The 17428-nt window shown below is 34.9% G+C and overlaps 1 protein-coding gene across 2 annotated transcripts in view; it reads right to left on the reverse strand.

The window, feature by feature from the left end:
• ASAH2 (N-acylsphingosine amidohydrolase 2) overlaps positions 1-17428 on the reverse strand; it is a 65971-nt gene that overhangs the window by 6145 nt on the left and 42398 nt on the right. For both annotated transcript variants that reach the window (XM_077945590.1, XM_001100613.5), the window contains 6 exons: positions 13103-13218; positions 11979-12073; positions 10289-10328; positions 9449-9544; positions 5675-5770; positions 3395-3541 (listed from right to left, as the gene is read on the reverse strand). In XM_077945590.1, the coding sequence (XP_077801716.1) occupies positions 3395-3541; positions 5675-5770; positions 9449-9544; positions 10289-10328; positions 11979-12073; positions 13103-13218 (590 nt within the window). The remainder of the gene's footprint in view (positions 1-3394; positions 3542-5674; positions 5771-9448; positions 9545-10288; positions 10329-11978; positions 12074-13102; positions 13219-17428) is intronic.

Genomic DNA, 17428 nt, shown 5'->3' on the forward strand with positions numbered 1-17428 from the left:
AACCTGGAGATTTGCAGAAAGCTCTCCTCAAGTTTGCATGCATATAAGGGAACTATTGGAAGCCAGGAAAAGAATGGGCTAAGAGAATTACAGAGAACAGTCCCCAGGCTCATAGAGAGTTGTGACAAGATTCCGTTCCCACCAGGCCAGACTGGAAAACCGCATAATTCAAAAGAATTTTACCTCAGTGCGTGAGGGCATGGGGGGTGCTGGGGGAAGTAGGGAAGGGATTTGCTCAAGGTGAAAAGCTGCTCTGGTCTTGCCTAAAATGTTTAGTAATAGGTAATACAATAGGTAAAAGCACTAAAACTAAATGCTAGTTCTTTGAGAACACAAATTACCAAAATTAGAAAGAAAGAGGGTACATCATTGTCAACTCTTCAGAGATTAAAAGGATTAGAGGAGATTATGATGAGCAATGACAACTTTTATGTTACAACAACAAAGTAAACAACTTATATGAAATGAGAAAATTCCCCTAGAATGATATCAATTCCTATAAAGATAAATTCCTATAAAGACACAAAATCGATGCAAGAAAAAAAACAGGAAATACGAATGGACATATAACAAGTAAAGAAATGGAATTAGTAATAAAAATTTTGCCATAAAGGAAAGCCACGTCCATATGGCCTTGCTAGTCAATCCAATCAAATATTTAAAGAGTAAATAATGCCAATCTTTTAGATACTTTTTCAGAAAGTACAAGAGGAAACATTTCCCAACTCATTCTTTGAAACCATTATTGCCCCGATACCAAAGGCAAAGAAAACACATAAAAAGAAAACTAAAAATATGCCTCATAGACATAAGTAGAAAACTCCTTACAATATGTTAGCAAATCAAATTCAGCAACATCTAAAAAGGGTTATACACCATGACTAAATGGTATGGCATTTATTTAACATCTGAAAACCAATGAATGCAAATACCATATTAAAATAATAAAAGACAAAAACCACATTGTCACCTCAGTAGAAAAAAAATTGCAAAAATCCACCACTTATTTCTGACAAAAACTCTCAATAAGTTAGGCATAAAAGGTAACTTTCTCAACATGAAAAAGAGAATCTACAAAAATCCTAAAGAAAACATCACACTAGATGGTGAAAAACTGAATACTTTTCTACTAAGATTGTAAACAAGACAAGAGTGTCCAGTCTCACAACTTCTATTTGACATTGGATTGGATCTTCAGCAAAAAGAAAAAAACTGAAGGTACCACACAACCTGACTTCAAAATATACTACAAAGCTATAGCAATCAACACAGCATGGTACTGGCCTAAAGTAATCAACACACCATTGGTACACATAGACCAATGGAGCCCATAAATAAGCCCGCACATCTATGATAAATTTATTTTTGACAAAGGTGCCAAGAATGCACAGTGGGGAAGTGACAGTCCCTTCCATAAATGGTGTTGGGAAAACTGGATAGCCGCATGCAGACGAATGAAATATAAAAATTGACTCAAAATTGATTAAATATTTAAATATAAGACCTGAAACTATAAAACAACTGAAAGAAAACCTAGAGGAAAAGCTCCATGATGTTGGTGTAGGTAATGTTGTTGTTTTTTTTTTCAAATGTGACTCCTAATGCAAAAGCAACAAAAGCAACAAAAACAAAAACCAATACATGATATTACATCAAACTAAACAGTTTCTGCACAACGAAAAAAATAATAATAATAACAAGGTGAGAAGACAACCTAAGGAATGGGAGAAAACATTTGCAAACTATGCATCCAATAAAGAGTTAATATCTAAAAGATATAAGGTACTCAAACAACTCAATAGCAAGAAAACAAATAACCCAATTTGAAAATAAGAAAAGGACCTGAATAAACATTTCTCCAAAGAAGACATACAAATGATCAACAGAATATTTTAAAAAATGTTTGATATCAGTGATCATCAAAGAAATGCAAATTAAACTACAACGAGATATCACTTCACACCTGTTAGAATGCATAATATTTAAAAAGACAAAAGACAAGTGTTGATAAGAATGTAGAAAAAGGTAACTCTCACACACTGTTCATGAGAACGTGAATTAGTGCAGCCATTATGAAAAGCAGCAAGAGGTTTCTCAAAAAATTAAAAATAGAACTACTGTAAAATATTATACACAATACCATTTCTGGGTCTATATCCAAAGGAAATGAAATCAGTTTGTTGAAAAGATATGTGCATTCCCATGTTTATTGCAGCACTGTTCACAATAGCCAAGATATGAAACAACATAAGTGTCCATCAATGGATGAATGGATAAAGAAAATGTAGTACATATACACAAAGGAATACTATTCAGCCATAAATAAGAATGAGATCCTTACATTTGACACAACATGGATAAACCTGGAGAACAGTAGACTCAGTGAAATAAGCCAGGTACAGAAAGATAAATACCACATGATCTCATTTATATGTAGAACCTTAAAGAGTTAAACTCATAGAAGTAGAGAGTAGAATGTTGGCAGAAGGTTGGTTACCAGGGGCTAGGTGGTTAAGGGGTTGGGGAGGTATTGATCAAGGAATATAAAATTTCATTTAGACAAGGCGAATAAGTTCAAGAGGTCTACTGTACAACTTGATGACTTCAGTTAAAACAATGTATTGTTTTTTAAAAATTGTTAAGAGAGTCTCAAATTTTCTCACAACAAAAAATAATAAGAATGTGACATAATTCGTATGTTAATTAGCTCAATTGAGCCATTCCCCATGTATACATATTTCAAACCACCATCTTGTACACAATAAATATGTATAATTTTATTTATCAATTAGAAAATTAAATAAAATTTTTTAAAAAGCAAAATATTCTATTGAAGGTTCTAGCCAGTCCAATAAGGAAAAATAATTAGATGCATTCAGAAAACAAATATAGAAAGGAATAAATAAGTTTATTTTTATTCACAGATGACATGATACTATATGTAGAAATTCCTAAGGAATCCAGACTCCCCTCTTATTCATTCCCTGCCCCCCCCCAAAAACAACTGAAACTAATAACTGATTCAGCAAGCTTTCAGGGCACAAGATTGATATAAAATAGTAATGGTACAAATTCTGCTTCATTTCTGTATGTTTTTCCTATCCTCGATTTAAGAGACAACTCTCAGTGTCAGTGAATAGTTCCATGATCATTCATTTAGGAAAAGGAATAATTTGGATTTTAGAATTTCAATTTGACACAATTACTAACAAAAAAATAAATATTTTCCCATTCTCATTACTTTTGCGGAGATAAGAACAATTGTCAAAATTATCATTGCTAACAGCTGGTCTACAGCGTGATTAGAGGCAAATGGTGACACTAAGTGTCATCCTTCTCCTCATCCCCAAAAACAAGCCTCTAAAGGATTCCAAGGTCTGCGCGTGTGTCTTACCACTCTGTATTCAGGTTTTGCTGGCTGCAGGACATCCCCAAAAGTTCTGCCTATTGGTGCTCTATCCACAATATTAGGAATTAATGGAACCATTAATTGTTGGAAAAATGGAGGTTCTGGGCCTCTGCTCAGGTTGGCTACTGTGTCCTGGAACGGAGAGCATTTGTTAAGGAGTGCATACGTAGAGTCAAAGACCCTTTTCCCAGGCTTCCAGTTCCAGAAATGCCTTCATTAATGGAAGAGTGCACACACACATACTCATACACACTCCAAGAGCTAACAACCTTGAGAAAATAGGAAGGTAGCCTTGCTAAGCATGAGCCTAGAAATTAACAATTTAAACTCTTGTCACTGGGAGAAAGTTTTGGTCATAGGCAACTCTTTTATTCCCCTAGACAACATAAGGACAGTGACCAGAGTACAAGGTTGGAAGCATACTTTCGATTGTGTGACTTTGTACAGGGGCCTACCATGCAAAAAGGTAATTATAACATGACACCGTAATTATTATTTTAATTTTAAAATAGTATTGAGCCACTCTCATCTGGAGTCAGTACCAAGTTTTTTCCTAGATTCTTGTCTGTTCTAATAAAAGAATATAATAAATATACTATTAATTTAAAATTTAAGATCATCCCATATCCTGACTGGTTTAATCTATGTTGCCCACAAAGTTTACCATTTTTAATAGTGTCATAAAAATACAAATCTCAATTTTCAAATATCCCTTGATATATATTAGGTTGGTACAAAAGTAATTGGCATTTTGCCATTACTTTCAATGAATATTTAATGTTCTTTATTCCTCACATTATAGATTTAATCTCTACAACTGCATATGAGATAGGTTATGTATTACCATTCCCACTTTGCAAATGAGAAAATAGGCTTGGACATATTCAGTGGTTTTTTTCAAGATCACATAGCTAGTTTTAAGGTGCTTGACCAGAAATTTGACTGTAAAACAAATTTCCACCAAATTAATTGCATTTTTCTCCATTGTCACTACAAAATTTGAAGAATCTATTTTCATGAGAAGAACTATAGACCTATGAGCATAGTGACAGTTAAACAGTAGTTACCTCTAGGGATGGGTTATAGGTTTATACTTTTCTGTATAATATGAATGTCCTACAAATAGATTTGGCTTTTATAATAGAAACAAATAAATAAATAAATACAGACAGTTATTCAAAAAAAAGTAACCTAAAACTGAGAGCAAAATTATGATAAAATGAAAATAAATATCAATTGATTAAAATATGTGCAAAGAAATTATATAAAATACTGAAATTTCAAACACACAATCAGTAACTAATAATACAATCATATGAAATGTTCAACATTCGACTGATGCAACCTACAGAGACAACCATTTCATTTATTTCAATTTAATACATCCAAGCTCTTTCATTAAAAGGGCTTTATTTTCTTTGCTACGCCACAATTGTTTCACATTTTTTATTGAGGCTTACATATTATTGTATAAGGCGCTGCTTACTATTTTAAGCCCTTTATCCTGTTTGTTGACTAACCTTCTGACATTACAGTTACAGCTTCATAAACAACTGCATCCAAAGGGAATATTTCCACAAGTGAAGTTCCTTTAAATCAAGTAAACTTGTTCAGTGGTATATATTTTAGGTAGATGCAATGTGTTCATTCCAAGGCACCACCATTTTTACATCAAATCTAAGCTTCCATTGATTTAACAACTCATATAATCTTTTGAACCACCAAGAAAGTAAAAGCTTGCTACTAATTATAATAAGATTCCTCTGATTGGAAAATGCATCCCAATTTCTGAGATATTATTATGTGGAAAATGGGCATCTTAGAATGCTGACCTACTCAACTCTTGGAGCAAATGGGGAGAATCTGGCAAGGATTAGAGAACACAGGTTCAACTCCCAGGTATAGTAAGCTTCCTCACTTATCTTCAAGTCTATGTGCTCCTCTGAAAACTGGGGAGAAATGATATCTCCTTAACTTCACATGATGGTTGTAAAAATAATGAGATAATATATATGAAAGAAGCTGCCACCACGAAAGGATGTTAACTAGATCCAAAATTTGGAAAGAAATTTTATTTTTCTCAGAGATACTACAAAGCTATAAGTTTTGTAAAATATAAAGGTTGTCAAAGAAACTGAACACTCGAAGCTAAGGTTCTCTTTTGCTTCTCTCTGCATTTTCTCACCAGACACAGACACATACAGACATACACACACACACACACACATACACACACCCACACACCCACAAACAATATTTGATTACCGTAGCAATAGCCTTAGCAAGGTTTCTGAAAAGCTGAATGTAAGCAGATAACGTGTGAGGTCCATAAATTGTCGATGCTGCCTCATATCGCTGAGCCTGCAGGAAAGGCAGGGAGAGTTGTATATGGTTCTGCATATTTAAATCCATTTACAGAGGTATAGCATTTTAGGTAAATGTGATACTTGACATCTCACATTATTCAAAACTGGCATAATATTCAAGATTATGTATGACAAAAGAGGATGGGCATTTCCATTTACTGGCCAAGGTAAGCGATTCCCATCAACTACCTATTAAAAGCAGTAGGTTCTCTCTGCTTATGCCATTTAGACTGTCACTCTATGTACTATGAAAGAGGGTGCTAGCTCCTAAGCTTTAGTCTATTGTAAGTACTTGTAATATAAATGCTTTCCCCCAGGGCATATGTCAGAAGAAAAAACAAAATAAAAAGAGTCCTTATAACTTCTGGATAAATAGTTAGAAGGTACTAACTGGAGAAGGACATTTAATCCATCACAGCCATGAAACGGAGCCAAATGCATCTTTTACCTGACCTCCAGGTCTTTGGCTCTTTTACAGGAACTTCAGAGTCATCAAATCTAAAACCAATTTCACCACTCCAGACATATCAGCTTCCTCCACAACATTCTCATCTCAGCGAATGTCATCTTTCCACTCTCCCATGTGAGGATCAGCCTGCAGTTTCCTTAGACTCCTCTCTCCCTCATCCTGTATCCTATCAGTCTCCAAATCTGGTAATTCTATCTCCTTCAAATCTCCTGAGTTCTTTCGTTTTCCTGTCTTACTTTCTCCTAAGGTATAAGTAGATTTTACCTTAGTTCAAACCCTCATCTCTCACCCAGATCTTTTTTTTTTTTTAATTTTATATTAGGTTCAGGAGTATATGTGTAGGTTTGTTACACTGGTAAATCACATGTCATGAGGGTTGGTTATACAGATTATTTCATCAGCCAGGTAATAAGCAGAGTACCTGACAAGTAGTTTTTTGATCCTCTCCCTCCTCCCAGCCTTCACCCTCAAGTATGCGTGTCCATGTCTTGCCCAGATCGTAACTACACTATGGCTTCTTAACCAGTCCTCTGCCCATATACAAGCCCTTCCAATTCCTTTTCCACACAGCCATCCTATTGACCTTTCTAAATCACAAAATTTTATCAAAGCATTCTCTTGCTTAGAATCCTACTGCAGTTCCCCCAAAGCCTTCCTTACTGAATGAAAGCTCTGTAGCATAGCATGTAAGACTATCCATTAGCTAACCTGTGTCTCCCATTCTGGCCCCCATCTCCTTACCATCAACTTCTCATACTTACTCCATGCTACTCCACTAATTATGCTCCATCAATGTGCCTGCCCTCTGGACCTTTGCATATATATAGTTTCTTCTATATGAGATACATTCTTACTTTTTATTTGCCTGACTCTCACTTGTTCTCAAGAACTCATACAGATGTTACATCTTCCTGAACAGTCCCAGTCCTCAAATACCCAGTCTGGGCTGGTGCTCTTTCTCTTTATTTTTATAACACCTTGTGCATGCCTTTCATGAAAATGTTATTGTCTGTTCTCTTTTCTATCTTTGTACTAGACCCCTGACTTCTAGTGATCTTGAGGGAAGGGACAGATTCTTTTCATCATTATGCCCCAGAAAGTGGCTAGCACAGTATTTGTAACAATACATATCTGTTGAATGAACGAAGTAATTAGTAGTAATCCTTGCAGGAGTATATTCCTGTGATATGGACAGGAAACAGGAAAATACTGGCTAGAAAAGAGTGGTTCCCTGGCAAAGGTTCCACCCTTAAGCCTGGAAATCTGTGGCCCTAAACAAGAACAAGCATTTTCGGTTTTGCACCCAAACGTTTCTGTTCTGCGTTTTCATTCACTATGCCCCCCTATCCTGTACCCATAAAAACTCCAAACCCCCAGCTCCACAAGCAGACAAGGAGATAAACAGAAAAGCAGAATGGCAGAATGGCACAGCAGAGAAAAGAGAAGGAGTATCTGAACTCTGAGAGGAGTTTGGCTGGGGATGGCTGGAGAGATCGGCTGCTGAACAGTCAAACTCCAGGGGAAGATCACCTTCCCACTCCGTCCCCTTTCCAGCTCCCCATTCATCCCACTGAGAGCTACCTCTACCGCTCAATAAAACCCTGAATTCATCCTTCATGTCCATTTGCAACCTGATTCTTCCTGGACACTGTACAAGGACCTGGGTACCAAGAGGGCACTGAGCTGTTTAACACTCAGGCCATCTGCAGACAGCAAAGTTAAAAAAAAAAAAAGTGCACTGTATGTAACACATGCCCACTTGGGCTTCCAGAGTAGCAGGCACCCAGACCTAGATACTGCTGCAGGGCCCTCATGGAATTTGCTCCTGCTGGCACCCAAAAGCACTTGCCCTGCCTCCTGCACCTGCCTGTCTGCGTGCTCTCCTTCCCATAAAGGGTTTCAGCATGTACAGCTGCCGAAAAGATGAGCCACACCCCTGTCACACATACTGCAAGGGGTTCAGGGAACTCTCCCATCTCACCTGGACCAGGAGACAAGCTAGTAGGGGTTCCTGACCTTGTTTGTGACATGGACTCCTTTGGCAGCATGTTGAGACCTAAGGACCTCCCTCAGAATAATGTTTCTAAAGGTGTAAAATAAAATACATGGAATTGACAAAGGAAACCAATTAGGTTGAAATATGTTTACCAAACTATAATAAACCAATGTTGTATACAGTAATGTATGTGCTTCTTTATTACGCTATTGAATAACAAGTTATATCTGTGGATCTAATAACTACTGTGATTATAAAACAACAATAAGAGTAAAAGATATTTCTAGATCTGCAATCACTATTTGTGATATGAAAATATCTGTGGTTCCTATTGGTGACAGAGGTACTGCTAAAATCATTTATTTTTGTTTCCTATATTTATAATTGACAGAAATGCTTAATAATAGAGGTAGTGAAGAAAGGATGTAATTATTCCTATCCAAGTTTAGCATCGTTAAGACCCCTTTTTCAATGGGAATTCCTAGAAGGCAGGGACCTTCAGGAAAGCCAACAGACGGTAGCAGGGCAGAGGCCACTCTTAGTATGACTGAATATTTACCAAGGGGTAGACTGTATGCCTCTGTATGCACTGCTGTTATATACCAGCAGATATATTATTAACAGAAATTATTAATTATGAGACTCTGGACTGTTTTCATGTTTTACTTAAAAAGTACTTGGGCTGCTTTCTGGACTATTTGTAAACAATGAAATATTACCAGCTACCAGCCTCCCTCAAACTCTCTGGGACTCTGTTTCTTAATATATATCATCAACATAATAATATCCTACTTCCAGATATACTGTAAGGATTACTTTAAATAATATTTGCAAAGTCTTAACTAGTGCACTCAATAAACAGCTACTAGTAGGAGTTTTCTCAGGTGTTACAGAGGCTTAAGGCATCAAATGCATTATGAATAGTGTTAGAAATGCTTTATGCCACAACTCAGGCTTATTACCAGTGCCCCTGACAAAATAATTAATTTCAGGGAAAATGTAAGTCAGTAAAACTAGAATTCTGACCTGGACTTAAGAGGATGTATTTGAAACTCTTAAATATGACCTTTGGTTTATCATTCTCTTATCTGCTATACCTAAAACATAATCATCTCTCAGAAACATGACTGGGACAGTTTACAAAGCAAGTCTGTATTTGACATGACCAGGGTATAATTCATTTAAATTATGAAAACCTTTAGCTTTACCTGGTATTCTTCGTAAGTGGTAATGTAATGTGTATAGACATTGCATAGACCTGAAATAACAACAGTCATGTTCTGCATCCCATGAGATGCAAATTCCTAGGAGAGAAAAGTAAAATCCAATAAAATTACTCTTCATCTTTAAGTATAATATCATGCTGTTATCCTTAACACACAAGCATTGATTACATTATTAGTTTAAGATATTTTTCTTAATAAAATTTTTCTAACTGCACTAAGTTGGACAAGTCAATGGATCTATAAATACCTTGATGATCACAGTTGCAGATGTAGAAACTTCTTACTACTAAAATAGGGATTTAAAAAATCAACTTGTTAAAAAAATCTAATGGGTGGCTGGCTATTAGCTAACCAGAATAGTAATTTCCAGAGCTAAGTAACAAGACATTTTTGACATGTCAATTCAGAACCATTTACAATACTGCCTGAATATAAAGAAAATTTAAAATATGGCACAGATAAAATACAGAATTCCCAAAGTATAATGCATTTTATTTAGACTGTTCACAGGAACTTAAGATATTGTGGTACTCACAGTTTACTTAGTATTTAATATATAAAACCATTATCAAATTTTAAATTATTAATACATAAATACCAATAAAATATTTTTAACCTAATGATAAATCCCTTATGTTTTCTAAGTCTGGTTCTGATACTACCAATATTTCATATTCACCTAAGCCATTAATTTCAAGAAATGTGGAACTCTAGTCATCTTAAAAAAGATTAATTTAGAAGACATAGGATCATAGGGATAGGATATAATTTCCTCTTCATCAAATATGAACATGTAGATATGTTATTTTATTTTTAACTTACTGCTTGAACTGCCTCTCGAAGTCTTCGTCCAGACATGGTCCTGAGTCAAGAAAACAATTATGTGCACATTTTCCTACTCAGACTGTGTGCAGAGTATGCAGAAACACTTTCAGTGAAAGCCAAAAAATTACCCTGGCTCACCACGCAATAGGAAAATATGTAGGAACCCAATGACTATGAAAAGCTAAACTTGAGCTTTTTTTCCTGCCTGTCCTAGCTTCAAAATAAATCCTAAACTGAAAACAGTCAATTTAACTAAAAGATGGAAACAGAATCAGTGGTTATCACTGGCAAAAGATCATCATTATTTTCCATTCTTGAGTCAACAAAATGATTAGTTGCATTCTATGTTTGTAAAAGCTGAAGCAGGTAGAAAATACATTACTGTCCCTTCCTACAAAGTATTTGCTGTATCATTCATTCATTTAATTCTTCAGTAAAACACTGAGCATCTACTACACACCAGGCCTACTTCTAGGTGCTAAGGATTCAACAGTATGGAGGTTACATTCTAGGGAGAGGAGAGGGTTAATAAGCAAATAAAAACAGATGATGAGAAAAGCTATAGAGAATAACAAAGCAGGATAAAGAGGAAAGGGAGTGGTGGTGGTCACTGTGGTGATGGTGGTGCAGGTGGTATTGCGGGTGCTGCTGGGTGCTGATGTGGTGGTGGTGGTGGTGGTGGTAGGTGAAGATTATACAGTGCAAACAGCACTGGTATCCCTGTTAGATATTTGAGCAAAGAACTAAAGGGATAAAAATTTAGTCATGAAGATAACTGGAAGAAAAGTGTTCCAGACAGAAGAAACCATAAGTTCAAAGGTCCTGAGACAAAAGTATCTTTGATGAGTCTGGGAAGTGTAATAAGGCCAGCGTGGCTGAATCAGAGGTGAGTAAAGAGGAGAAAGTTAAGAAGTCAGATAGGAGAGTTTGCTGAAGAACAGATCATGTAGGAGATTGCAAGTTTGAGGATTTACCTGGAATGAAATGAGAAGCTACTGGAGGGTTTTGAGCAAAGACATGACATTATTTAATTTATACTTCAAAGGGCTTAATCTAGCTGCTGTGTTGAGAAAAAACTGCAGAGGAGTAAAGACAGAATGAAGCAGACTAGATAGCAGGTTATTGCAATAATCTGTGTAAAAGATTGTGGTAACTTAGACCAGGAGGGAAAGTGACAGAAGGTGTTGGGTAGAGTATACGAAATTTGCTGAAGAATTCAAAGAGGAAAAAAATAGAAAAAGAGAATTCAAGGATGACTCCAAGAGACAGGACCTGCTGGAAAGATACAAAATTGCCAGTTACTGAGATAGGAAGACTACATATCAAGCAGGTTTAAAACATTCTTCCATGCTTTTAATACCTAATCTGATTATTTCAAGTACCTGTATTTTAACATGACTGCAAATCTTTCTACTGACATAATAACTCATGGCAACATTTTAATTTGGGGTAAGTTTTTTTTTTTAATTTTCATGTCTGCTTCAGGTTAGTTATCGATAATAAGCACAGAGATAGTTATTCTTCAGAGACCCCAGCAAAAGAGGGTAGGAATATTTGTCACTGTCACCAAACAGTACAGGAGGATACAAAGGGGTCAGTACAGAATGATCTTTCATTATAAGAAGCAATTCCAACAGAAACATACAACAAACAAATTTTTAACTAAGTAATGAAAAGAAGAACTTACGTAAACTCCCCAGGGATAGCAGTTATGGCCAAGGACCCAAGGGTAATAATCTGAACATCAACAATATCTGGATGCCAGGGATGAGGTTTTGATAGCTGAGAACCCAAAACAAGAAAATTATGTTAGGGATAACACTCTCTCCATGGTTAACAGACACATAGTGGTCCCAGAAGTTCCTCTAGTCTCTAATTTGTGATATAGTATTAAATATTCCACATGGGCATTTATGTCCTAGTCATAACATGAGAATTTCAAATGCCAAAGTCCCATTAACCTGCACTAATCAATGAAGTTTTTGGTGGATCTGTCATCGTGAAATCACAATGTATAACAGATAACCAAACGTTTTCCTAGAGTACTATTGGTAACTATTCTTATAACCAATAAATAAGGACTTCCATTTGGAATGGTTTAACTTAATTTCTCTTTTTATTATAATCGCCCTTTAAGTTTACAGTTGCCAAGTCTTGTCTTATTTTCCAAGATTTTTCCCAAGAGAATTTATCCTTTTCCATATTCAGAATAATATAGCCTGTCCCTCTATTCCTTCCTTTCCTCTCTTTCTTCTTTCAAGAATGTTAATAGGATATTAGGAACAAAATATTTTTAAAATGCTTCTAACTCAACAATCCAAGTTTTTTAATGCATATTGAAATGACCTTTTGACATTTAGAATGCAAAATATATGTTTCAAAGGAATGTAAAAGAAAATTGCTGTAGTTGATAATGTTGCCTGAACTGTGAGAAAATTTAGACATGAACATGTTTCATTTTAGATGACCTGAAATGTTTTCTTCTGCAGAAAATTCGATGCTGACTCCCTTCTTGGAACCAACATTAATAAATTCTGAATAAGATAAATGTTCATCTTATTCTGCCTTTCCCACTGTCCTAATTATTGTACTTATTAATCATAAGTGCAACAGGTAAATCAGTATACATCATAATCATAACCTTCATTCCTTAGAGTCACAGAACCCATTTTTTAATATTAAAAACTTGATATGGGAATATCTAAATTAAGACCTCCCATCTCAGTAGATATCTACCATTCATTATCTGACAGTTCACAAATTTAAAAATAACAATATGACAATTTCACTATGATAATGAAAATGCATTACTTCTCCAGTGTGAAGAAGGATGGGCTTTGGTTTATGACATTCTTTAATTTCTTCAGATGGCGTTCCCAGGATCTGGTCCCGAATGGTGTCCCAAAATGGATCCCCTTCTGTTTTCCCTATTAGAAATGTTACGATTAGCATACTTCCTTGAACCAACCCTCTGAAAAAAGTCATTATTTTGACAAATACTGTACAACAATCTTTTAAGGAGTTTCAGAGATTTTATTAAGGTTGCTGTTCAATAATTCTAAACAGTTTGAATAATAGAATAGGAAAAATGTCTTGTGCAGCCTAAGACATGAGCCATTGTTTAATTAGATCTTCAGTGTGGTCAAGAGAATGACAGAGTACATTTTGTCAATATCCTTAAAGTTTTGTTTCTATTACTCCTGCTCATCCATGTTGCAAATAAAAACAGTTTGACATAATTAACTGCAGAATTGTTGACTAAATCACCTTTTTCCTGTTTTGAAAACTAAAAATGACACCTCCAACTCTCAATACCAGTTGTCTGACTTATGGTCCCTGAAATAATTTCTCCTGGATACCCATTTAATTATCTACACACACATACACACACACAAAAAGAAAAAGAAAAAAAAAACCAAAAGCAGTAAAAAACAAAAACAAACTTCAAATGCATAATCTGAGGAAAAAGGTTTTGTAACTATAAAACCTATGAATTAAGAATCTATATACTCTATCTGAAAAATGTAATAATCATAAATGTCGGTGTAGCATAAACTGAAAACTCACAGAAATGAAGGAAGAAATACACATTTCAGTAACAATACTGAAATTTTCAATACCCCACTCTCAATCATGGATAGAACAACTAGGCAGAAGATCAACAGCAAACTTGAACTAGACCTACCAATCTGTAGAATACTCCACCCAACAACAACAGAATATACATTCTTTTCACGTGCACATGGAACATTATCTGGGATAGATCATGTGTTGGCCAAAAGACAAACCTCAATACATTTTCAAAAGTAGAAATAATACAAAATATGTTTTCCAAACACAGTGAAATGAAATTAAAAATAAATAATAGGAAAAAAGGGGGGAGCTCACAAATATGTGGAAATTAAGCAATATGATCTGAAATAGTTAATAATCAAGGAAGAAATCAAAGGAAAATCTGGAAATACTTTATCATGAACGAAAATGAAAACACAACACATTGAAACTTATGGTGGTGACAGCAGTGCTCAGTGAGACATTTATGGTTGTAAATACCCATATTAAGAAAGAAGAAAGATCTCAAACCAATAACCTAACTTCTACCCAAAGACATTGGAAAAGGAAGGCAAACTAAACCAAATGAAAGAAAAAGAGGAAATAATCAATATTCAAAAGAAAATCAATTAAACACTGAGTAGAAAGACAACAGAAAAATCAATGAAACCAAAAGCTGGTTTTTTGAAAAGGTCAACAAAACTGGCAAAACTTTAGCTAGATTGACCAAGAAAAACAGAGAGAATATTTAAATTATTAAAATCAGAAATTAGGGAGAACATTACTACTGACTTTAAAGAAATAAACAGAATTATAAAGGAATACTGTAAGTAGTTGTATGCTAACAAATTAGATAACTTAGATAAAATGGAAAAATTTCTAGAAAGATAAACTACCAAAACTGACTCAAGAAGAAATAGGCAATCTAAAAAAAAAACTATAAAAAGTAAAGAGATTGAATTCATAACATATTTTTAACTACCTACAACAAATGACAGAACTCAGATTGCTTTACTGCTGAATTCCACCAACCAAAGAATTAGTACTAGCTTTTCCAAAACTTTTCCAAAATAATAGAAAAGGGAACACTTCCTGACTCATTCTATGAGGCCAATATTATCCTGATACAAAACCAGACAAAGATATCACAAGAAAAGAAAACTACAGAACATTGTCTCCGATAAATGTGACACAAAAACCTACAACAAAATACTAGCAAACTGAGTACAGCAACATAGAGAAAGAATTGTTATAGAACATGAGTAACTGGGATTTATTCCAGGAATATAAAGTTGGTTAAACAAAAACTGATTAATGCAGTACAACATATTAATATAATTTTTAAATTACATACAGAGAGAAACATTTGCCAAAAAATCTAATACCATTTTATGACAATAACACTCAACAAACTAGGAATAGAAGTAAATTTCCTCCACCTGATAAAGGATTAAAAACCCAGAGCTAACATTATACTTAATGATGAATGACTGAATGCTTTTTCCATACTATCAGGAACAACACAGAATGTGTACTCTTTCCACTTTTATTCAACATTGTTCTGAAGGTTCTAGCCAGGCAATTAGGCAAGAAAAAGAAATAAAAGGCATTCAGATTGGAAAAGAGAAATTAAAACTATTAATATTTCTATTTTAAGATCACATGATCTTGTATAGAGAAAATCCTAAATCATCCATTAAAATATTAGAATTAATAAATGAGTTCAGCAAGGTTGTAGGATACAAGGTCAATACAACTATCAGTTGTATTTCTATACATTTTTATGAACAATCCAAAAATGAAATTAAGAAAAAATTTCCATTTACAATAGCATAGAAAAGAGTGAAATACTAAGAAATAAACTTAACAAAAAAGTACAAAATGTATACTCTTAAAACTACAAAACGTTGTTGAAAAGAGTTAAAGACGATCTAAATGAATGCTAAAACATCAATGTATATGGATCAGATTACATAATATTGTTAAGATGGCAATACTTCCCCAAATTATTCTGTAAATTCAATGACATTCCCATCAGAATCCCAGCTGACTTCTTTGTAAAAAGTTATAAGCTGATTCTAAAACTCCTGTGGAACTGCAAGAAACTCAGAAGTCAAAACAATCTTGGAAGAGGAGAACAAGGTAGAAAGACATACTTTCTGATCTGAAGCGAAACAGTAACCAAGAGACGGTTTTACTGGCACAAGGCTAGGCATACAGATCAATGGAATAGAATTGATAATCCAGACAGAAAGCCACGGGTCAACTAATTTTTAACAAGTGTGCCAAGATTATAGAATGTGTAAATAATAATCTTTCCAATAAGTGGTGCTGGGATAACTGAATAGCCACATGCAAAAGAATAAAGGCAGGCCATTACCTCCATGATACACAAAGTTTAACTAAAAATGGATCCAAGACTTAATGTAGAGCTAAAACCATCAAAATCTTATAAGAAAATAGGGGTAAATCTTCATGACATTGAATTTGGAAAAAGATTCCTATATATGACACCAAACCATGAGTAACAAAAGAAAATTTAGACTTCATAAAAATTAAGAATATTTATGCTTCAAAGGATACAATCAATAAAGTGAAAAAACCTACAGAATGGAAGAAAAAAAAATTTTTTTTTTGAGACAGAGTCTCACTCTGTCGCCAGGCTGGAGTGCAATGGCGTGATCTTGGTTCACTGCAACCTCCGCCTCCCAGATTCAAGCGATTCTCCTGTCTCAGCCTCCCGAGTAGCTGGGACTACAGACGTGTACCACCACGTCTGGCTAATTTTGTATTTTTAGTAGACAGGGTTTCACCATGTTGACCAGGATAGTCTCAATCTCCTGACCTTGTGATCTGTCTGCCTTGGCCTCCCAAAGTGCTGGGATTACAGGTGTGAGACACCGCACCTGGCCCGAAAATATTTTTATGTCACACATCTGATAAGGGAATGAATACAGAATACACAAAGAAAACTTTTAACTCAATAATAAAAAGAAAAATGACCCAAATTTTAAAATGAGAAAACTACGTAAATGACATTTCTCCAAGGGAGAAATACATGTGGTTAATATGCACATGAAAAGTTGTTTGACATCATTAATCATTAGGCAAATACAAATCAAAACCACAATGAGATATCCCTCCACACCCACTAGGGTGGCTAGATTCAATAAGTCAGATAATAACAAGTATTGGCAAAGACATGAAAAAGTCAGAAACCTATACACTGCCTGTAGAAATGTAAAATGGTGTAGATATTTCAGAAATAATATGGCAGTTTCTCAGATGATTAAACATAGAGTTATATAATTTAGCAATTTCACTCCTAGATATATACCCAAGACGAAAGATGAAAACAAACACCTACATAAAAATCACATGAATATTTATAGAATATTTATAGATTCATAATAACCCAAACATGGGATAACCCAAATGTTCATCAACTGAGGAAGGCTGAAACAAATCTGGTATGTTGATACAATGGAATATTATTCAACCATAAAAAAGAATGAGGCTGGGAGCAGTGGCTCGCACCTGTAATCCCAGCAGTCTGGGAGGTTGAAGTGGGCAGATCACTTGAGG

Source organism: Macaca mulatta, chromosome 9 (genome assembly GCF_049350105.2).
Source record: "Macaca mulatta isolate MMU2019108-1 chromosome 9, T2T-MMU8v2.0, whole genome shotgun sequence".
NCBI classification, from domain to species: Eukaryota; Metazoa; Chordata; class Mammalia; order Primates; family Cercopithecidae; genus Macaca; species Macaca mulatta.